This window comes from Squalius cephalus (genome assembly GCF_949319135.1).
Source record: "Squalius cephalus genome assembly, chromosome: 1".
Taxonomy (NCBI): Eukaryota; Metazoa; Chordata; class Actinopteri; order Cypriniformes; family Leuciscidae; genus Squalius; species Squalius cephalus.
This window is the reverse complement of record NC_137122.1, coordinates 9,900,719-9,919,978: the sequence shown is the minus strand read 5'-3', so window position 1 is coordinate 9,919,978 and position 19,260 is coordinate 9,900,719. Positions and strand designations below refer to the sequence as shown.

General features: G+C 38.2%; 2 protein-coding genes across 9 annotated transcripts in view; both read left to right on the top strand.

Moving 5' to 3' along the window:
- LOC307162214 (uncharacterized protein) overlaps window positions 1-19,260 on the top strand; it is a 47,266-nt gene that overhangs the window by 23,253 nt on the left and 4,753 nt on the right. The gene's annotated exons all lie outside the window — the stretch shown is intronic.
- Window positions 132-19,260, top strand: part of LOC307162518 (uncharacterized protein) — a 47,602-nt gene continuing 28,473 nt past the window's right edge. The window contains exons 1-4 of one of the 8 annotated variants that reach the window (XM_079877886.1): window positions 162-194; window positions 853-914; window positions 1,043-1,224; window positions 8,956-10,823. In XM_079877886.1, the coding sequence (XP_079734012.1) occupies window positions 1,167-1,224; window positions 8,956-10,667 (1,770 nt within the window). In that variant the 5' untranslated portion in view covers window positions 162-194; window positions 853-914; window positions 1,043-1,166 and the 3' untranslated portion in view covers window positions 10,668-10,823. Of the gene's footprint in view, window positions 195-852; window positions 915-1,042; window positions 1,225-8,955; window positions 10,824-19,260 lie in introns of those variants that run through there. The other 7 variants (XM_079877888.1, XM_079877887.1, XM_079877885.1 and 4 more) reach the window with 7 other exon arrangements.

Here is a 19,260-nt window from a genome sequence, read left to right as displayed (position 1 = left end):
GTCATCTCTGTACTTTTTGAAATAAAAAAAGTGCTTGCTTCCTCATTATCATGCATCACATGAAAAAAAAGGAGTAAAATGAGTCTCTGATCCAAAACCCACAACAGATGGCGCTAATTCGAGCCGCCAATGAACAAGAAGAAGAAGAAGAAGAAGAAGAAGAAGAAGAAGAAGAAGAAGAAGAGTCTTCTGAGGTGAGGATAGCAGTTCACGATATTTCTCATATTTACACAACCATCACACACACTTTATACAGTTTGATTAAGCGACAGACTCATTTCTGTATTGTTTCCATCGATCACAGCGATACTTGTGCGTCTTTTCTGGCGTCTTCCTTCTGAAATAAACATTTAGTGCAGCAGCAGCGAGCATGAGGAGAATATGTTGAGTTCATTCAGACCTGAGAGATTTTGTGTTCGTTTGTGTGATTGTCTCGATGTTTGTGTGAGAACTGTTACTGAATGTCAAGTCAAGAGTGAAAGTTTGAGATCAGTGAGGAGAATTGATGAGCTTATGAGTTTTTTAGGATCATTGTCAGTTTATTTATATATATATAGATGAGGTGTTTTATTGTTTTTATGTTTTATTTGTGTCAGATGGTGAGAAGCAACAGTATTTTCTTTCAATAGAGCAGTTTTACAGGCTTTTATCACGTATCCTGACTCAAATAATGTGTTTCTAACAGTAAGCACTCAGAATAAAGTGAGATGATCTGCTGATGATCCTGAATGGCTTGTTGAATGAGTGTTGATAGTCTGAGGCTCATCAATATTAACAGATCTGCTGAAAACACTCTTTATTTCATGACAATAGTTCCTGTTTTCACCTCTTTTATTATGCTGATGTCTTCAGATCTCCTGTGAATTGTCACAAATACAGTCTACTCTGTTCACACCAATGAAATGAGCTTTAAGGTTAGCAATAAAATAAGTTATACATTCAATTCGCATCGTTTACTTTACTTCAGACAGACTTAAATGCTTAGATGTGATATTTAGTATAAAAACATTCAGGAACTGATATTATTTTTTTATTTTGTCAGATCAGCTGCATTTCTCCAATAAATGCTGTAAATTCCCATCAGCTACAAGTAAAGACGAGCATCAGAGCATCAGGAAGAGCTGAAATCTGCAAAGACTGAGTTTATTAAAGAGGACAGTGAGAACATGAGTGATCCAGAACCCTGCAGAATGAAACACACTGAAGATCCTGAAGAACAAAGAGGTTGGTGTTTATTCTTCATTCATTCATGATGCTGAAGAACATTCATGTTAGAAACATTCAAGCACATTTAGATAAACAGTTAAACTGTGAAATGGTACAGAATGTTTTTTGTCTGTTTTCAACAAATGGTGAGTAAAGGGAGGTTTGAGAAACTTAGGCAAAACCAGATTTGTAGTTACTAGTAAACGTTGTTTGTCATTAATAACAGACGTTTGTGGGGAACACCTGGCGCGTGACCTCGATGTATTACTGTATCAATTATGTTGTATTGTATCGATGTCTGTAGCACATGATTCAAACGCAACAATGTCATTGGTCGGCGACAGAGACTGGAGCCTTAGTAGGGATGGCCGATATATTATTACCTAGTGGACATGAAGCTGAGGCTTGAGTTTATCGATAATCGAGGAACTACCTCTACAATCTGGAACCCGTACACACAGACATATTTTCCTTGGTATTTCAGTTAGCCTATTCTCAGTGAATGCACAGTGTATGTGACGCATACGTTAATGCTAGTGTGAGGCATACGACTGGCTGTCACTTTGCTGAGAGCGCTAGTGTTTCTCACACACTAGCAGAAAATATTGTGATATAGTTTTAAGTCCATATCGCCCATCCCTAGACGCAATTGGCCCCTACGAGCCTTTAAATGAAAGCGTTGCTAGACCTCCTCCTGCTATAGAGAGTTGTCCGCTGGGATAAGCTGTCTTTAATACTGAGCGTAGTTTGGCCTCTTCTTGTTCTCTTCTTGTTCTCCTCTGTTGCTGTGTCATCTTATCACAGGTAATATCCTCCACATTTCATTTTAATTCCATTTCCTACCGATTGGAAATAAAACATAACATGGAAAACATGAATTTTTTTTATCAGTTTAAACTGTGATTTATTAATCACTCAAACCCCTTTATCCTCTTTCGGTTGCACACATCCGCCATGTTTTGTAGTTTTTTAACACTTTTTACTTGTGTTTGTAGTTCTGAACCGAATCCTTCTCCAAATCGCAATGGGTTGTGGGCAATATTAGCCTTTATAGTGTGTACGGATCCACACTTAAAAAATCTACCGGAAATAGTAGACCAATCCGGGGACGTCTGGCATACTCTTTTCAACCTAATATGCTTTGAGACACACTTATTTAAATCTCACACACTATTTTGAAACTTTATTTCAGACCCAGGGGGATCCATAACACAATAAAAACACACAGAGTAAGACATACAAATACAAAAAATACAAAGCCTTCCATTGTGGATGGATCATATGGACATTGGGATGCAGGCCGTGGTTCTGTGTGGACAGTGATATCAAGTATTTTGGCTCTTTTTGGGCCGCTATGTTAAGCTCTATCTGCAAGGTTGAGTTTGGTTTGGTCTCTTCTCATTCTGAGAGTATTTTTGACAGACCTTAGGGAGCAAATGTGGATCCAGCATCTAAGTCTGTTGAGTTGATCTTATGCTGGTCAACTCCAATATGGCAATCAATTTCCTCGGGATGGCAAACTGGGTATTTTGGAAAATCGTGTCATGTATAATAGGGCTGTCAAATAAAAATTCGAATTTTGAACATTCCTCAAATTCCCTATTCCCTCAAAAAATGCAAATTCAAATGCAAAAAAAAGCACATAAAAAAAAAATGCACATTTGAATGCAAAAACTGTGCACTCAATTTGTTTTTGTGTCAAGAGGCGCACGAGACATGATCATGATGTAACTTGGGGTGGGCGATATGGCAAAAATATCATATCACGATTTCTTTCAGGAAAAAATCACGATGCATGGTTTTATCAATTCTTTTTCATGTTGCTTTTACTCTTTTGTGTAGAAAAAGCATTACACACTGAGCATTACAGCCAAATTAATAATAATAATAATAAACTTTATTTTATTGAGCGCCTTTAAAAGCAGCTTCTCAAAGCGCTGTACATAAAATCACAATCCACCGGAAAATACAAGAAGTAAAAGTTAATTAAAACAAAAGCAGCAACATTAATAATAAAAATAACTATAAAGCGATCACAAAAAGACATCAGCATTCAAATGCAAGTAATATAGTCAAATTTCCTAGCTCCCTACTTTATGTCCCTACTTTAAAAAACAAAGGCGTACAAGGTAACAAAATATAAAATAAAAAAGAATGGCAGACATTTATACCAAAGTGGCGAAGATAAAAATCTTTGTCATTATTTTCTTTATTTAAAAATGAGATACACATTACACACAAACAACATAATTTACAAATTAAATAAACAGTGCTTTATTTTTATCAGCTACAGGTGTATTTAACAGTAGCATTCAAGAAAGAAATTAAATGAGCAAATAAAAAAAGTAAGTTTTGTTGTTGTATTAACATTAAAGGGATAGTTCCCTCCAAAATAAAAATAGTAATCATTTACTCTCTCAAGTTTTTTTAAACCCAAAGAAGTTTCTTTCTTCTGTTAAAAATAAAAGTTATTTTGAAGAATGCTGGTATCCAAACAGTTGCTGGTCCCCAGTGACTTCCATAGTATATTTCTTCCTTCTATGGAAGTCAATGAGCAACTGTCTGGTTATCCACACTCTTCAAAATATCTTCTTTTGTGTTCAGCACAAGAAAGAAATTAATACAGGTTTGGTTTAATTTTTGGGTGAATTATCCCTTTAAGGACAAGCGGCGGCACGTTTACTATTAGGCTACTGTCACTTTAAGACCGACACACATCTAATATGTACGCATATGACAAACACACAATTTTCTATCAAACGATTGCATTCACTTAAGACATTACCAACTTTGTTTATGTAAACCTTGTGTGTATTTGACAGTATTAGCGCAATGAGACTCGAAAGATAACTTAGTCCAGTAATCAGGCGCTGTTAGACAGGCTTTTAGTGCCGGTGCGCTTCGGGTGTTTGCACTCAGAAAAGCGCATGTTAGAAACAGCATGAATGACATGTTTAACCGGCAAGGCTTTACGGCACATGCAAATAATGAACTTTTGTGAATTGCAGTGTTCCGTGAGTGTCAAGTCAAGTCACCTTTATTTATATAGCGCTTTTTACAATACAGATTTGTTTCAAAGCAGCTTTACAGAGAAAACAGGAAACTAATACAACAAATTTTGTTTCTAGAAGAAAATAGAAAGTCAAGCTTAAGTAAGTTCGGTGTTTCTTTTGTGTTGTAAAAAAGTTTAATTTAGTTAATTTATATATATATATATATATATATATATATATATATATATATATATATATATATATATATATATATATTTTTTTTTTTTTTTTTTTTTTTTTTCGGTTACCACACAATATTAAAGTAAAAAAAAAAAATGTATTAGTGCAACTTTCATGAAGTTAAATCAATAAAAGCATTCCTTCCTCTAGAAAAAATAGTCCCTGACCGTGAACAACAACGTTCCAATGTGTAATATGCATGAAAGTTCAAATAAAAACAACAAACCCTTCTCAAACTTTCTCATTCTTTTTATTTTTTACAACACAATATTTGTGAAATTTCCTCACACAAATAGGCATAGCTTATCTCTCAGCATGAGATAACGTTTATTTATTTTTTGTTTATTCCGTTATTAGCACTAAACAAAATATCTACATAGCCTAAATAAAAACACAAGTGCACATATTTTGATAGATAACAGTATGGTCCATCATTTCCTATAAAATATAAAAGAAAATAACAATCTGTGCTTAATAGAGGCAGTGTATCTGGCGTAGCACAAGATGTACCTCTTAAAGGTAGCTTCATTGTATTTTTAAGTTTTTTATAGAAACACAAGTATGTCCACACTTTCACTAGTGAGGGTAGATCTTGTGGCAGTGACTACGTCATCTGCCGTTGAAAAAACCCTCTCACTTGGGACGAAGGTGGCAGGTACTGCCAGGTAGCATTTGGCCAACTTGGCTAGATTTGGAAATATTGTTTCATTGGACTTCCACCAGCCAAGCGGGTCGGATTCCAAAGAAGTGCTTTCCTTGGCTATGTAGGCATATACCTCCTCCTTCCCCTTCTGCTTCAAATCAGGATGGTTCATCTGACCAGTTGCAAAGAGGGAGCCAAAGACTTGACTAGCCAAAGGTGGGGAGGATGATGTCTCTCAGACTCTGGCATCTCTGGTAAGGAAGTAGCCTGTGAAGTTGATGGCCTGTCCTGTGTTGTCTCTGTGGTCTTAGTCTGCAGTATTATACAACAAAGACAATGATTGGCTTTTATCAGTGAACACTGTAACAACAATATATTCGGTTAAGACATGACAGAAGTGAGGAAAAATCAATCAAATAAAAAACAACCTTAGCATTCAAGTTTCAAGTTTAATTAATTTATAAAGCACATTCTAAAACAGCCACAAGACTGACCAAAGTGCTGTACAACACAACTAAATGCAGATCCTAAATATACACACTTTAATACACACATATATAATATAATATACACATTTAAGAAAAATGTGTGTAAAAAAAATCAATACGCCAAAGAAAACAAATACGTTTTTAAAAGAGACTTACAAATTGTCAGGGAAGATGCATTACAACTTCTGTGATGAGATCTTCAAAGACGTTCTGGTGACGGGCAGGATCCAAGTGAGGGAGCGATTTGAACCTGGGGTCCAATGCAGTGCATTTATTAAAGAAATCCTGGAGATCTGGGTCAATGTCTCGGATTTGCATGTTCTCTCTGATGGCATTTTTCATTTCCCTGACAAGTGGTAGGATCATTGAAACCGACGGTGTTGTTTCTGTGCTCAAAATTGTAGTGATGGTCTTCAAAGGTTTCATAATCTTAACCACACTCTCTGCGAAGCTCACCTCCTGATCTGACAGATGTGAGGCATCCTGCTTGTTCTTTACTGACTTGTCTGTTAATGCAGAGTAAATGGCAACTTGCTGTTCCAGATAGCGCTCGACCATTTCGTAGCTGGAGTTCCAGCGTGTCGACACATCATGTACGAGGCAGTGTTTTGGCAAGTCGAGGACCACCTGTTTACGCTCCAAAACATACGCAGCCGTCGTGCTACGATGAAAAAAAAGTATTTTTTCCTAATAATCTAGATACCTGGTTGACTGCCAGTGCTTTTTGTGCAGCTAAATTTAGAGTATGGGCAAAGCATGCTACTTGCGGACCCAGCCCTGCTTCTCTGATGGCATTAACAATGTTTTTTGCATTGTCTGTGGTCACTGAAATAGTTGTTCCAGGCCTCTCTAGTTTCCACTCTGCCACGACCTCCATTAGCTTCTCAGCTAGGTGAGTGGTCGTGTGCTGCTCATACAGGGGCCGCGTCTGTAGAACTGATGCTTTCATTTCCCACTCAGAGTCAAGAAAATGAGCAGTCACCGTTAAATAGCTTTTGCCTCATGTACGGGATGGCATGTTGTAACGAGGTTCGAGTATGTACAGCAAATACTTGAAGCCAGGTTCCTCTACGAGTGAATACGAGCGCATTGAAGATGACATGTAAATTCCGATTGCTTCAGTGATATTTTTCTTTTTGGCCCTCTTTGTTTGTGTATCTAAAGGCTAGTTAAGCACTGTAGGGAGGAGAAGTTTGACTTTTTTTTTTTTTTTGGTCTCATTCTAGTGATTTGGACATCTGGGTGATTGCGTCCGATATGCGTTAGCATGTTAGATGTATTTCCACTCACATACCCAACAACTGCTGAACAACGGCGACACACAGTCCTCATCTTATCCACTACTCTCTCGCCTGTACTACTGTAACTGACTGGGAAACCGAAGTCTTCCCAAACTTGTGATCTTAAAGAGGCCGGCGGATCCTCTAACTCTTGTGGGTCGCCACCACTCGCCATACTCGCTGCTATCTCTGACTCACTCACTGGACCGTCGACCTGACAAAAAACTGCATAGTGCAACATAGGCGGAGCTCAGCTGCATAGGCGCCAATCAGAGCGGGGGCGGGGTTAAAGATTAGCTGTCTCTAAAGAACCCGCGTATCTAACAGTAGTTCCGCATTACATTCATTAATTTGCACGCAAGTTTATTTTCATACCATATATTCTCCGTGTAAATTCATGCACCGAACCGTGACGCCCGTAACATTTCAGTTCAATACGAATACATGTACCGTTCCACACCTACAGGCCAAAAGTTTGGACACACCTTCTCATTCAATGCGTTTCCTTTATTTTCATGACTATTTAAATTGTAGATTCTCACTGAAGGCATCAAAACTATGAATGAACACATCTGGAATTATGTACTTAACAAAACAGTGTGAAATAACTGAAAACATGTCTTATATTCTAGTTTCTTCAAAGTAGCCACCCTTTGCTCTGATTACTGCTTTGCACACTCTTGACATTCTCTTGATGAGCTTCAAAAGGTAGTCACCTGAAATGGTTTTCCAACAGTCTTGAAGGAGTTCCCAGAGATGCTTAGCACTTGTTGGGCCTTTTGCCTTCACTCTGCGGTCCAGCTCACCCCAAACCATCTCGATTGGGTTCAGGTCCGGTGACTGTGGAGGCCAGGTCATCTGGCGCAGCACTCCATCACTCTCCTTCTTGGTCAAATAGCCTTTACACAGCCTGGAGGTGTGTTTGGGGTCATTGTCCTGTTGAAAAATAAATGATGGTCCAACTAAACGCAAACTGGATGGGATGGCATGTCGCTGCAGGATGCTGTGGTAGCCATGCTGGTCCAGTATGCCTTCAATTTTGAATAAATCCCCAACAGTGTCACCAGCAAAGCACCCCCACACCATCACACCTCCTCCTCCATGCTTCATGGTGGGAACCAGGCATGTAGAATCCATCCGTTCACCTTTTCTGCGTCGCACAAAGACACGGCGGTTGGAACCAAAGATCTCAAATTTGGACTCATCAGACCAAAGCATAGATTTCCACTGGTCTAATGCCTATTCCGTGTGTTTCTTGGCCCAAACTAATCTATTCTGCTTGTTGCCTCTCCTTAGCAGTGGTTTCCTAGCAGCTATTTGACCATGAAGGCCTGATTCGCGCAGTCTCCTCTTAACAGTTGTTCTAGAGATGTGTCTGCTGCTAGAACTCTGTGTGGCGTTCATCTGGTCTCTAATCTGAGCTGCTGTTAACTTGCAATTTCTGAGGCTGGTGACTCGGATAAACTCGGATATCCTCAGCAGCAGAGGTGACTGGTGCCATAATTATGGCAGTATTCTCTATTCTTTAATGTTAATATTACATTAGGCAATTGTGTCGTTGTTCAATTAAAATTGTAGTTCTCACTACAGAAATATTGGATATGTGCCTATAATTGTCACGGACTGGGTTGAAAGGAGCGAGGACTCAAGTGCAGAAAACAAATGGGTATTTATTAACAAAAGAAATAAAACAACACTACAAACAAAAACTCCCCTTGGGGGAAAACAGGACAGACATCGGCAGGAACAGGAAACACAAGGGAACTTAGACAACGATCCAGCACAGGACTGTAAACACGGAGACTAAATAGGAAGCAAACAAAAGAGGGTAACGAGAAAGGCAGGTGGGGCAAATTAATCAATAATCAGGTAACAAGATGGGAGGGTTTAGACAATTGACAGGAGAGCACATTGCACAAGGAAAAACATGACAAGCCATGTGCTCACATCAAACCAGACTATACCCGACGCATGACAGACCAGGAATGCCAGAGCTCTGTCACCAACCCAAGATGTAACCCAAACAGAAGTGACAGAACTCTGACAATAATGTCCAATAACTGGAAGATTTACCAAAAATGACTTTTTTATCCCTTTCATTTCAGACCTGATGGAAGTGAAGGAGGAAAATGAAGAACTGAGTGAAGTGGAGGAGGAACATGTTAAACCTGGGAAAAAACCTTTGAGTCGCTCAAAGTCTAAAATGACATCTTTAAAGAAAAGAGACAATAAATCTTTCACCTGCACTCAGTGTGGAAAGAGTTTCGTAAATAAACAAAGTCTTGTGATTCACATGAGAATCCACACCGGAGAGAAGCCGTTCTCATGTGATCAATGCGGGAAGAGCTTTGCATACAAACAAAGTCTTGAGCTTCACATGAGTGTTCACACTGGAGAGAAGCCACATGCATGCGATCAATGTGGGAAGAGTTTCTTGCGATCATCTCTACTTAAGAAACACATGAGAGTTCACACTGGAGAGAAGCCGTTCACATGTGATCAGTGTGGGAAGAGGTTTCCATACAGAGAAGGTCTTATTGTTCACATGAGGAGACACACTGGAGAGAAGCTGTTCACTTGTAATTGCTGTGAAAAGAGATTCTCAAGCAAACAACAACTAGAGGTTCACATGAGAGTTCATACTGGAGAGAAACCATTCACATGCACTCAGTGTGGGAAGAGTTTCACACACAGAGAAAATCTTAAAGTTCACATGAGGATCCACACTGGAGAAAGACCGTTCACATGTGATCACTGCGGGAAGAGTTTCACACAATTGGTACAACTTAAAGGGCACAGGAATATCCACACCGGAGAGAAGCCTTACACATGTAATCAGTGTGGGAAAACATTTATGTGGGCATTAGCCCTGAAGACACACCTTACAGTTCATACGAAGGAGAAGCCACATTCATGTTCTGTGTGTGGAAAGAGCTTTTCAATGCTGCCATATTTACATAGACATGAGAAAATTCACACTGGTGTGAGAGATCATGTGTGCTTTGAGTGTGGGAAGTCTTTTATTTCAGTGGCCTTTTTAAAACTGCACCAGAGAATTCACACTGGAGAAAAACCTTACAAGTGTTCACACTGTGACAAGAGATTCAGTCAGCCATCAACTCTGAAAAAACATGAGATGATCCACAGCGGAGAGAAGCCGCACACGTGTGTTCAGTGTGGAAAGAGTTTCTCTGTTAAAGCTCAACTAAAGCTACACATGAGGATCCACACTGGAGAGAAACCTTACAAGTGTTCACACTGTGACAAGAGTTTCAGTGTGTCAACAACTCTGAAAACACATGAGAGGATCCACACTGGAGAGAAACCTTACAATTGTTCACACTGTGACAAGAGATTCAGTCAGCCAACACATCTGAAAACACATGAGAGGGTCCACACTGGAGAGAAGCCGCACACGTGTGATCAGTGCGGGATGAGTTTCGCTATTAAACGCAACCTGGAGCAACACATTAAGATCCACACTGGAGAAAAACCTTACAAGTGTTCACTCTGTGACAAGAGATTTAATCAGTCATCAACTCTGAAAAAACATGAAAGGACCCACAGCAGAGAGAAGCCGCACATGTGTGATCAGTGCGGGACGACTTTCTCTTTTAAAAGTCACCTGAAGCTACACATGAAGATCCATACAGTGGAGAAACCACTTAAACAGTCTGAGATCACAGTAAGTAGTTCATCTTTATGTGCTGAGCAACAAAGTAGTTTCCTTACAGCCACGGTGAGCGTTAGGACATTTTGTTGTTTTGATTGGTATCTGCTTGGAAAGATTTTCATTATTATAAGTATCTCATTATGAGAAAAACTAAACTAATCAATTTAACTAATTTAACAAAACTAACTTTTTGTTACACCTGCCAATGGCCGGTGACTTAAAAAATTTACAGACCAAATAAACTTTTACCAGCCATGACACAATAACAGGCAATTTTTATTTATTTTTATTCATAATCCTCTATTCCAATGTGACCAGATTTAATGGAATGCAAATGACTGTTGAACTCATCAGTGATCTTGACGTTAGGCTTCACTTTTCATTTCACGTTTGTCTCTCATTTGAAATCTCACTTGATTTAATGTTTCTTTTAGATCTGATGGACGTGAATGAGAAAGGAAAAACAGAAACTAAAAATGCTGTCTGTAAATCCAAATCTGTAAATCAAGTCTGAAGATTCTCATTAGAGTTCACACTGGGAAGAAGCAGCTCAGGCTTTTGCTCTGAAATCACTTCTGCTTTTCATTCTGAAGAAAGACCATTGCTGGAAGTCCTTTATTACAGAAGAAGATGAACTGAAAAAGTGCCAGAAAATTCACACTGAAAAGAAAAAGAAAAACATTTCAAGGCTAAGTTCAGGGAGCCGAATAGAAGAGGCCATAACACTTTTAAGAGAGACATGAATCGAACAATAATTTTTAACTAATTTCATCAGAACATCTAGTTTCTCTTCCACTTCTACTCTTCCATGCAAATGCAAGATATACTTTCATGTATCTTTGAAACTGGACACTTTTCTTCTCTTCTTCTCTTGAGATGCTTTGGCTCAGTCAGTAAAGAGAGAGATCTGTCTCATTCACTTTCACTTTTACTTAATGTTTGTAATTGCTTCATGTAATTATTGATAAAACTCTTTACTCATTTTATCAACATCTCATTGTTATTGTCCGTTTTTATTTTATGCTCATTCTGCTTGAATCAGGAATAATTTTAGTTCTGAAAGCCATGAAATATTATTTGCTTTTAGATCTCTCCATGTTGTTAATTTCTCATTAGAAAATCTAAATGCCTAATAAATTATATTTCACCCACACATGACAGACACTGTGATTATGTTGATGTTTATAGACATTTTCATTGTCATTGTGAACAGTATTTGGCGAATTTTTTATCATCTATCATTGCAAAAATCTATGAGCCACAAATCACAAGATGGCAGTGATGTCATACAACTCTTACTGGATACCGTGCCAGAAAAGAAAATTAGATGAACTTGGCCAAAAACTGAAAACAAACATGAGTTTATTGAGTTAATTGTGTTAATATAACACTATCATTGTGTTGAGCTAATGGGCTGATACTTTTTAAAGGTCCCATTGCATGAAATGTTCACTTTATGAGGTTTTTTAACCTTAATATGAGTTTCCTTAGCCTGCCTATGGTCCCCCAGTGGCTAGACATTTCGATGGGTGTAAACCAAGCCCTGGGTATTTTTGAGAAAATGAAAGCTCAGACGGGCGAATCTAGAAATATTCCCCTTATGTCATCATAAGGGGAAAGTTCACCTCCCCTTTCTCTTCTTTGTCTGCAAAAGGAATTTGGCCTGCCCATGAGAGAATGAGAGACATCATGGCTTGCAAAGGAGCGAAACATGACAGTTGCTCAGTGTTTGATAGTACAAATGAACACAAAGGTATTTTTTTAGTTCCTTCATCCGAGCCTCTGAAGATCCAGTGGGTTATGTGAATTTCTGATGTGTAATTGTTCAAGTTCAGACAGATAATATTTCTCTCAAAGTTGTTCAATACTGTTTATGCATCAGTAAATCAAGCCAGTGACTAAACGATCAACTTCACATCTTACGTAAACTGTGATTTTAATATACTGAAAGCGATCAAAGAACAATCTCTTTCTAATCTCCCAAGCTGTCAATCACACAGCGCGAGTTTATCTGGACATTTGCCAAAACTCGTAATGAAATCAATGACGCTGTTACGCGCTGCACAACAAAGCTCTTACTGTACTTACCTAATGTCATGTTTGCATTGGTGAAATATTTTTTGAGAGTGCAGAAACTGCGTTGCAATGATAAGATCTGCTCAATGCTCATCACTGCAACCTTTTATGTGAAGGGAATAGATCTAAATACTTAAAAAACTTCTCACGATTCGTTAATCCCGACAGCTCTAATAGTAAAAAACATATAATAGCTGTAATAGTAAAAGTATTCGAGACAGTTCCACATGTAATACTAGATATTTCATATGCAAGCATGTCAGCCTATCACAGCAGTGGGCGTTTACACTGAAGTCTCACAGCAGCCAATCACAGCAGTGGGTGTTTACACTTAAGTCTCTCAGCAGCCAATCACAGCAGTGGGCGTTTACACTGAAGTCTCACAGCAGAAATGCCCCTTCAAACAGCGTTCAAATCAGAGGCTAAAATCAGGCTAGGAAATATGCCTTTTATTTCTAAATTATAACAAGCTTTGATCTAAAAAAACATACTACCAATATAAGGGCACCCCAGGAAACATTATAAAATAATAAAATAATCCATGCAATGGGACCTTTAATTATTTCACGAAAATAAAATTTATAATCAACTAATTAAAGCAACAACATGGAACTTTTCCTCTGCGGTCGCCCTACAGGTTGGAAGCGGAATTGTCCATTACCGCTGTCGTAAAATGATTTACGGTTACTGTATATGAAGCATGTAGGTTTTTTTTTCATATGGGCAATGATAATATTATTAATCTTCCTCCTTTTATAATTTATACATATTTAGTAGACTAAACATTTTAACTCAAACATTTGCGATTTGCATGTCGATTACAATGCTCAAATCTGAACGAGAATGATAGCGATAGCATCCTAACCATCTAAAACTAACGCATGTTAGTGTTTACTAGCTACCAGATTGATAATTCGCTCATCTACTAGCTGATTCATGAAGATAAATAAATGGAGGACCAGATAGTTTCCGTAACGTAGCCAGGCAGACAACAGATTAGAAAAACTAAAGATAGTATGCAAGCAATTTACAGTTACTTACTAGTTCAACAGCATGACGGCCAAGTCAGCATCGGTCTGGAAACACTCCTCCTCCATTAGCTCACGCCAGCGAGCAAACGCTCGACCAATATTGATCCTCGTCCTGCCTTTCAGTTTATCACTCTCCCTTTTCCTCTTCCGACTCTACTCCAACAAAACCTTGGACTTCTTACGTTTCGCTGCTGCTTCAGCCATGACGAAAACAGACGCACGAAAACAAACGCGCTGGTTGGCCACATTTGAGGAAGTGGTGGGCGGAGTGACGTATGCCGTAAAGCAGTCGAATTTTGTAGTTCTTTTTGAGCGCTGGTTACTACCCGCACCGCGAAGTTACATAGTGCCAGTAAAAGCGATATAGACCCCGTCAGGCTCTGGCAGACGTCTCATTCAACCTATTGTAAGTCGATGTACTATCACAAGGGTCTTGGAAATATATTATGAAGGTTGAAAAGCTACATGTTGTTACTTTAATATGTATTTAAGCCACAAAGGTGAGGTGACCAAGATCGCATGTATTTCCTTTAGTATATATACTGTACTTCATGGTATTAACCAAACAAAATAGAACCTAACCATCAGCAGAATGTGGCAAAAGGAGAAAAACACAAGTTGCTATTTCTTCGCCAAAGTAGAAACTTCTTTTAAGATTACGTTATGTACGCTTGCCACTTTCACTGCTTCCTTTTGCAGGACCATGAGATCTGAAATCTGCTTCCTCTGCTCAGTGACGTACTGCTCAATCCACTCGGGTGCTTCAGATTTGCGCCTTCTCTTTTTTCCATGTTCTGCTGATGGCTTAGGTTGTGAAGATGAAGGTTGTGAAGATGATGGTCCTGGGCCAACTGGATCTGATGAAGATCCTGAGTGGAAAAAAAGTTTAAACTTGGTGGCCTCAAAACGGTAATGATAAAGGCAGCAAACATCACTTTCCTCCGACAAATACATTTTGCGGTTCTGCATCTACTGTAAATTAGAGTCATGTGTCTGTGTTTGTGTGAGAACTGTTACTGAATGTCAAGTCAAGAGTTAAAGTTTGAGATCTGTGAGGGGAATTGATGGGAATCGTTCCCAAGTGTTGCTGTTGCCATTTTCATGTTTACCTTTATTTCTTTGTCGACATTTATCTTTGGAAGATTACATTTACTTATTAAAATTGACTTTATATTGCCCCTGTATGAGTAACGAACGAGGGAAATTTGCATTTGAAAAGTAACTTCACTACTTATTACTTTACTTTCCCGTTTCTTAATTTACCGTGTAGATACATGGACAAACATCATAGCCCTATCATCACTTAGCCTGTCCGCATAGTGTTTATAAATGTAGCCTATACAAAATGGCATGTGTGGTAGATATTTTCCCTAAACCTAACTATCTGGGGCGTCTGCACTCGACACCCAACTGATCTTAATATCTCTGGCGTCTCCAAATCGACACCAATACCTTAAACTCTCTGGTGTCTCCAAGTCGACACCAATACCTTAAACTCTCTGGCGTCTGCTCTCGACACCAATACCTTAATACTCTAGCTCTTGCGTCTTCAGTCGACAAGTGGCCAAGTTTTCTAACTAACTTGCTTCCCTAAACTAGCTTCCTAAACTAGTTTCCTGCGCAGGAATAAATCGACAAACAGACCTGCAAATGTCCTTTAAATACTTTAATCACGGCCAGGAGATCTTCCCGAGCAGTTCTCAGGGAATCTCTCCCAAGAAGCAAGGCCGGAGGATCTCAGACAAATTCCATTGAGAATCCCACCGTAAAACACATATACAACAATTTTTATAGTATAGAGGTATGGCATAAATGTCAGGCTGCATTACATAATTTCCCCACTATTTGATTGGTTCTTCATATGCAAAACCCTCTGTTACTAGGTAAAGCAAACTTTGATCTTGTGATTACTTATCACAAGGTTTTAAAGGGGTCATATAATGGTACATGCACTTTTACAAGTTGATTGTACTGAAATGTGTGTTGGCAGTGCCTGTACACAACCATCATAAAATGATAAAAATCCATCCAGTGTTTTTTTTTTTTAATCTTCTTATATGTTTTCCCCTCTCTCTAATCAAGCCGTTCGGCCGTGTGACGTCACACAGTCGGACGCCCCTCCCACGATGGTCGATTGACAGCCGCAGTTCAAACACAGACTCCGCCCTCGCTCGTGAGCGAGCTGTCAATCATAGTCCGCGCGTATCGCTGGAGCACTGTCTCTGACTGTCTGTGAGCAGAATGGCGTCTAAGCGATTGTGGTGTTCTGTTCTTGGGTGTAAAAACGATCACAGCAGTCATGTTGATGTTCCTAAATCCGAACCGCTGAAGACGCAGTGGCTGAGTTTTGTTTTCGAAGGGAATTCCCCACGATCAACGTCAATGCTTTCATGTGTGCGCAAATCATTTCACACACCAGACTGCTTTACAAACGAGGTCAGTATAAAGCTGGTTTTGCTAAAAGCTGCTTCTGGAAAAAGGATCCGTACCAACTATTCGTGTTCCTGCTGCACCTCCAGAAGAACTAAAGTGAGTGAAACATTGTATTAACCTTTATATTAATCTTTGCAAATAGCTTGCACGCTTCACGATGAATGTGGCTATTTTTACACTCAGGTACATTTACAGCATGTTTTCTATGTATGACGTTCTCAATATAATTCATAATCCCACGTTTATAATGAACAACGCATTATGGTATTTGTATTATTATTAAAAACGGTGTACGCACAGAACAGAGGGGCGGGGTGAGCAAAGCTCATTATCATTTAAAGACACATGCACTTGAAACGGCGTGCTGAAAACAGAGCTGTTTTTGACCAGGTAAAACATTTTTTTGACCAGGTAAAAAGTGTTTTCTTACAATACTAATGAGAATTTTTAATTAAAGTATATTACAAACTTTTAATTTAGACCTAAAGAAGCATATTAGCTTGTACAAAAATGGCATTATATGACCCCTTTAATGATGACTTAATTTGTTCTAACAGACTGTCTAGTTTCACTTCCCAAAACTTATTTTTACCCATATACACATACACTCAAAGTCACAAGTTTTTCCCCAAAGAGTTTGGAAACATTAAAAGCATATGAATGTTATTCCTGCAAGAAAAACAAATGTTAGTTGATTAATTAAAGTTGATTAATTAAAATTCATTCACATTCCCCTCTCTGGTCATAATTTTACATTATACAACCAAATAGCTGGAATTTTAATTACTCTAATAAATTATTCCATACCTGCCTGATTTACCTGCAATCTAATTTTGTTAGCTTTTAATTCAAGCAGGCAATTGTTTTACTTAGTAAGATCTATTTAAGGATCTGTGTAATAAAATCTAACCAAAAAAGTTATATAATCTTTAATTTTTATCCTTAACACAAATATAAATAATTGTATCGTTTTGTTTCAAACAATGCCATTATTTTAAAATTAACTCTGTTTCACCCAGCTCTTGCCATGAGAATAGCCTTAGCTGCTGACATGCCATTTAATCTTTAACTATTTATCTTTCTACAGTCCTATTTTTCAGGATTAACTGATTTTCTGAAATGTCTAAACTGATTAGACTCATTTTAGTTTTAAATTTAACATGTTTGGGTCACATTGTTCTTGGTCTAGGTTTTAACCTTGTGCCCCCTACATAATTTGTTTAAATTCGTTGAAGACCTTTCTCAACAAAACAAGTCCATATTTCATTTCTGGAAGCCGGGCTAAATACTGTATTCCTAGATAGACTAGACCCGCAGTCACCTCTCAGATATCAAATACAGACATTAGACAATACATGAAAGGAACATTTCAATAATCACACTGGTAACTTCTTTAACTAATAATAATCCAGAAATTAAAATGTTTCCCAAAATCAATCTCCTTTTGAAAGTTTTTCTTTTGCTATTTTAACAAATGGAAACACATAAAAAATATTTTATTTAGTCATTAAAGGTCCCGTTCTTCGTGATCCCATGTTTCAAACTTTAGTTAGTGTGTAATGTTGCTGTTAGAGCATAAATAATATCTGTAAAATTATAAAGCTCAAAGTTCAATGCCAAGCGAGATATTTTATTTAACAGAAGCTGACTACAGTGAACGGCTCGTTTGGACTACATCCCTCTACTTCCTTCTTTAATGATGTCACTAGAACCGTTTTTTGACTAACCTCCGCCCACAGGAATGCTCCCTCAACTCTACTGGCTACTTGCGCACTTCTTATAACTTACTGTTTACTCAGCTCTTACGGTGATTTTCTGAAGTAAAACTGACGCTTCATCTTTTGTGTGATGTACAATAAACTTTATTAACCCTCTGGGGTCTGAGGGGTTTTTGGGGTCCTTGAGATGTTCTGACATGCCCTGACATTTGTGCTTTTTTCAGTTGCTTATAAACATATTAATGGCAAAGGTGTAAATTCACTTTATTTAGCACAAACAGGGCTACCATAATATGTGAACAACTTGCATGTACATGTTTGTATTTTTGATAGAATAATGTTTATGCATGTTTTTTTCAAAAACAAAAAACTAAAGTTTCTGAAATAAGGCCATAAAACACATTCTAAATATATGTAAATAAGACTTTTGACTAATGGATGACGTTGCCTAGAATTTTTTCTTCAAAATTATGTGAAAATCATCCTGCCTAATCATTCACATAACACAATACATTGATTTAAATCTTGTAAAACACTTTTTGTTTGGAAAGGCCATATGCGGGTGGGCGTGATTCACACCTGCGGAGTCAATGGGGCCCGCATAATGAGGCTGCATACGTAATGAGCCTTTCATTCAGGTGTGTGACTGAGCCACAAGAATGCAAGGACAATATATAACTGGTTTGTTGTTTTTTCCACAAGTTTGAATAGCGCGCGCTCTCCGTGGGCGGAGCACATTAAAACTTAATTAGCTGAGATGAGAACGACTGACCTCTCTCTCTTTGCATACATATTACATAAACTGTGAATATTTGTTTTTTATAAAAATTACTTCATTTAAAAGAAGAGAATTCAAGCTTCATGCCTGTGTGACTGTATGCCTGTTTGACTGAGTATTCGCTGAGTTACAGTTCATTTTCGGACGCGTTTCAGAATTGACTTCACTGACGGAGAGTAGGCAGAACTCGCATCATGTTTATTTTTCTTTATTTGGCGAAAAGCACAACACTTTGTTTTTATTATGAGCATACACAAAAAAAATACACACTAAACAGGATCGATTGATGTATAACACAAGCATATAAGATAAAAATTAATATTTTTATTTTATTTATTTTTTGCACTCATACGGAAAAAAACGAGCCTATCGCGCCGGCGCGATAGCCGACCTCAGGGGGTTAAACTCATCAGTATATGTTTGATCATCATTCAGACAGCAGACTTGTAGGCTATTAATAAATAATGGATACATAGCCTACAAGCAGATGACAAATACGTTATAATAACCGTAATTAAACTACTAAACTATACCTGTTTCATCTCTATACAGCACTCTGACTCTGTAGGCATTATTGTCCGACTCGAAATGAACACCGTTACTGAGAGTTTCTGATATTATCATCATTCCGTGAGATGAAATTGTCCTGAGAGACTGAGCGCGAGCTCATGAAGCTCCGCCCCCTGGTTCGTCCAGCAGCA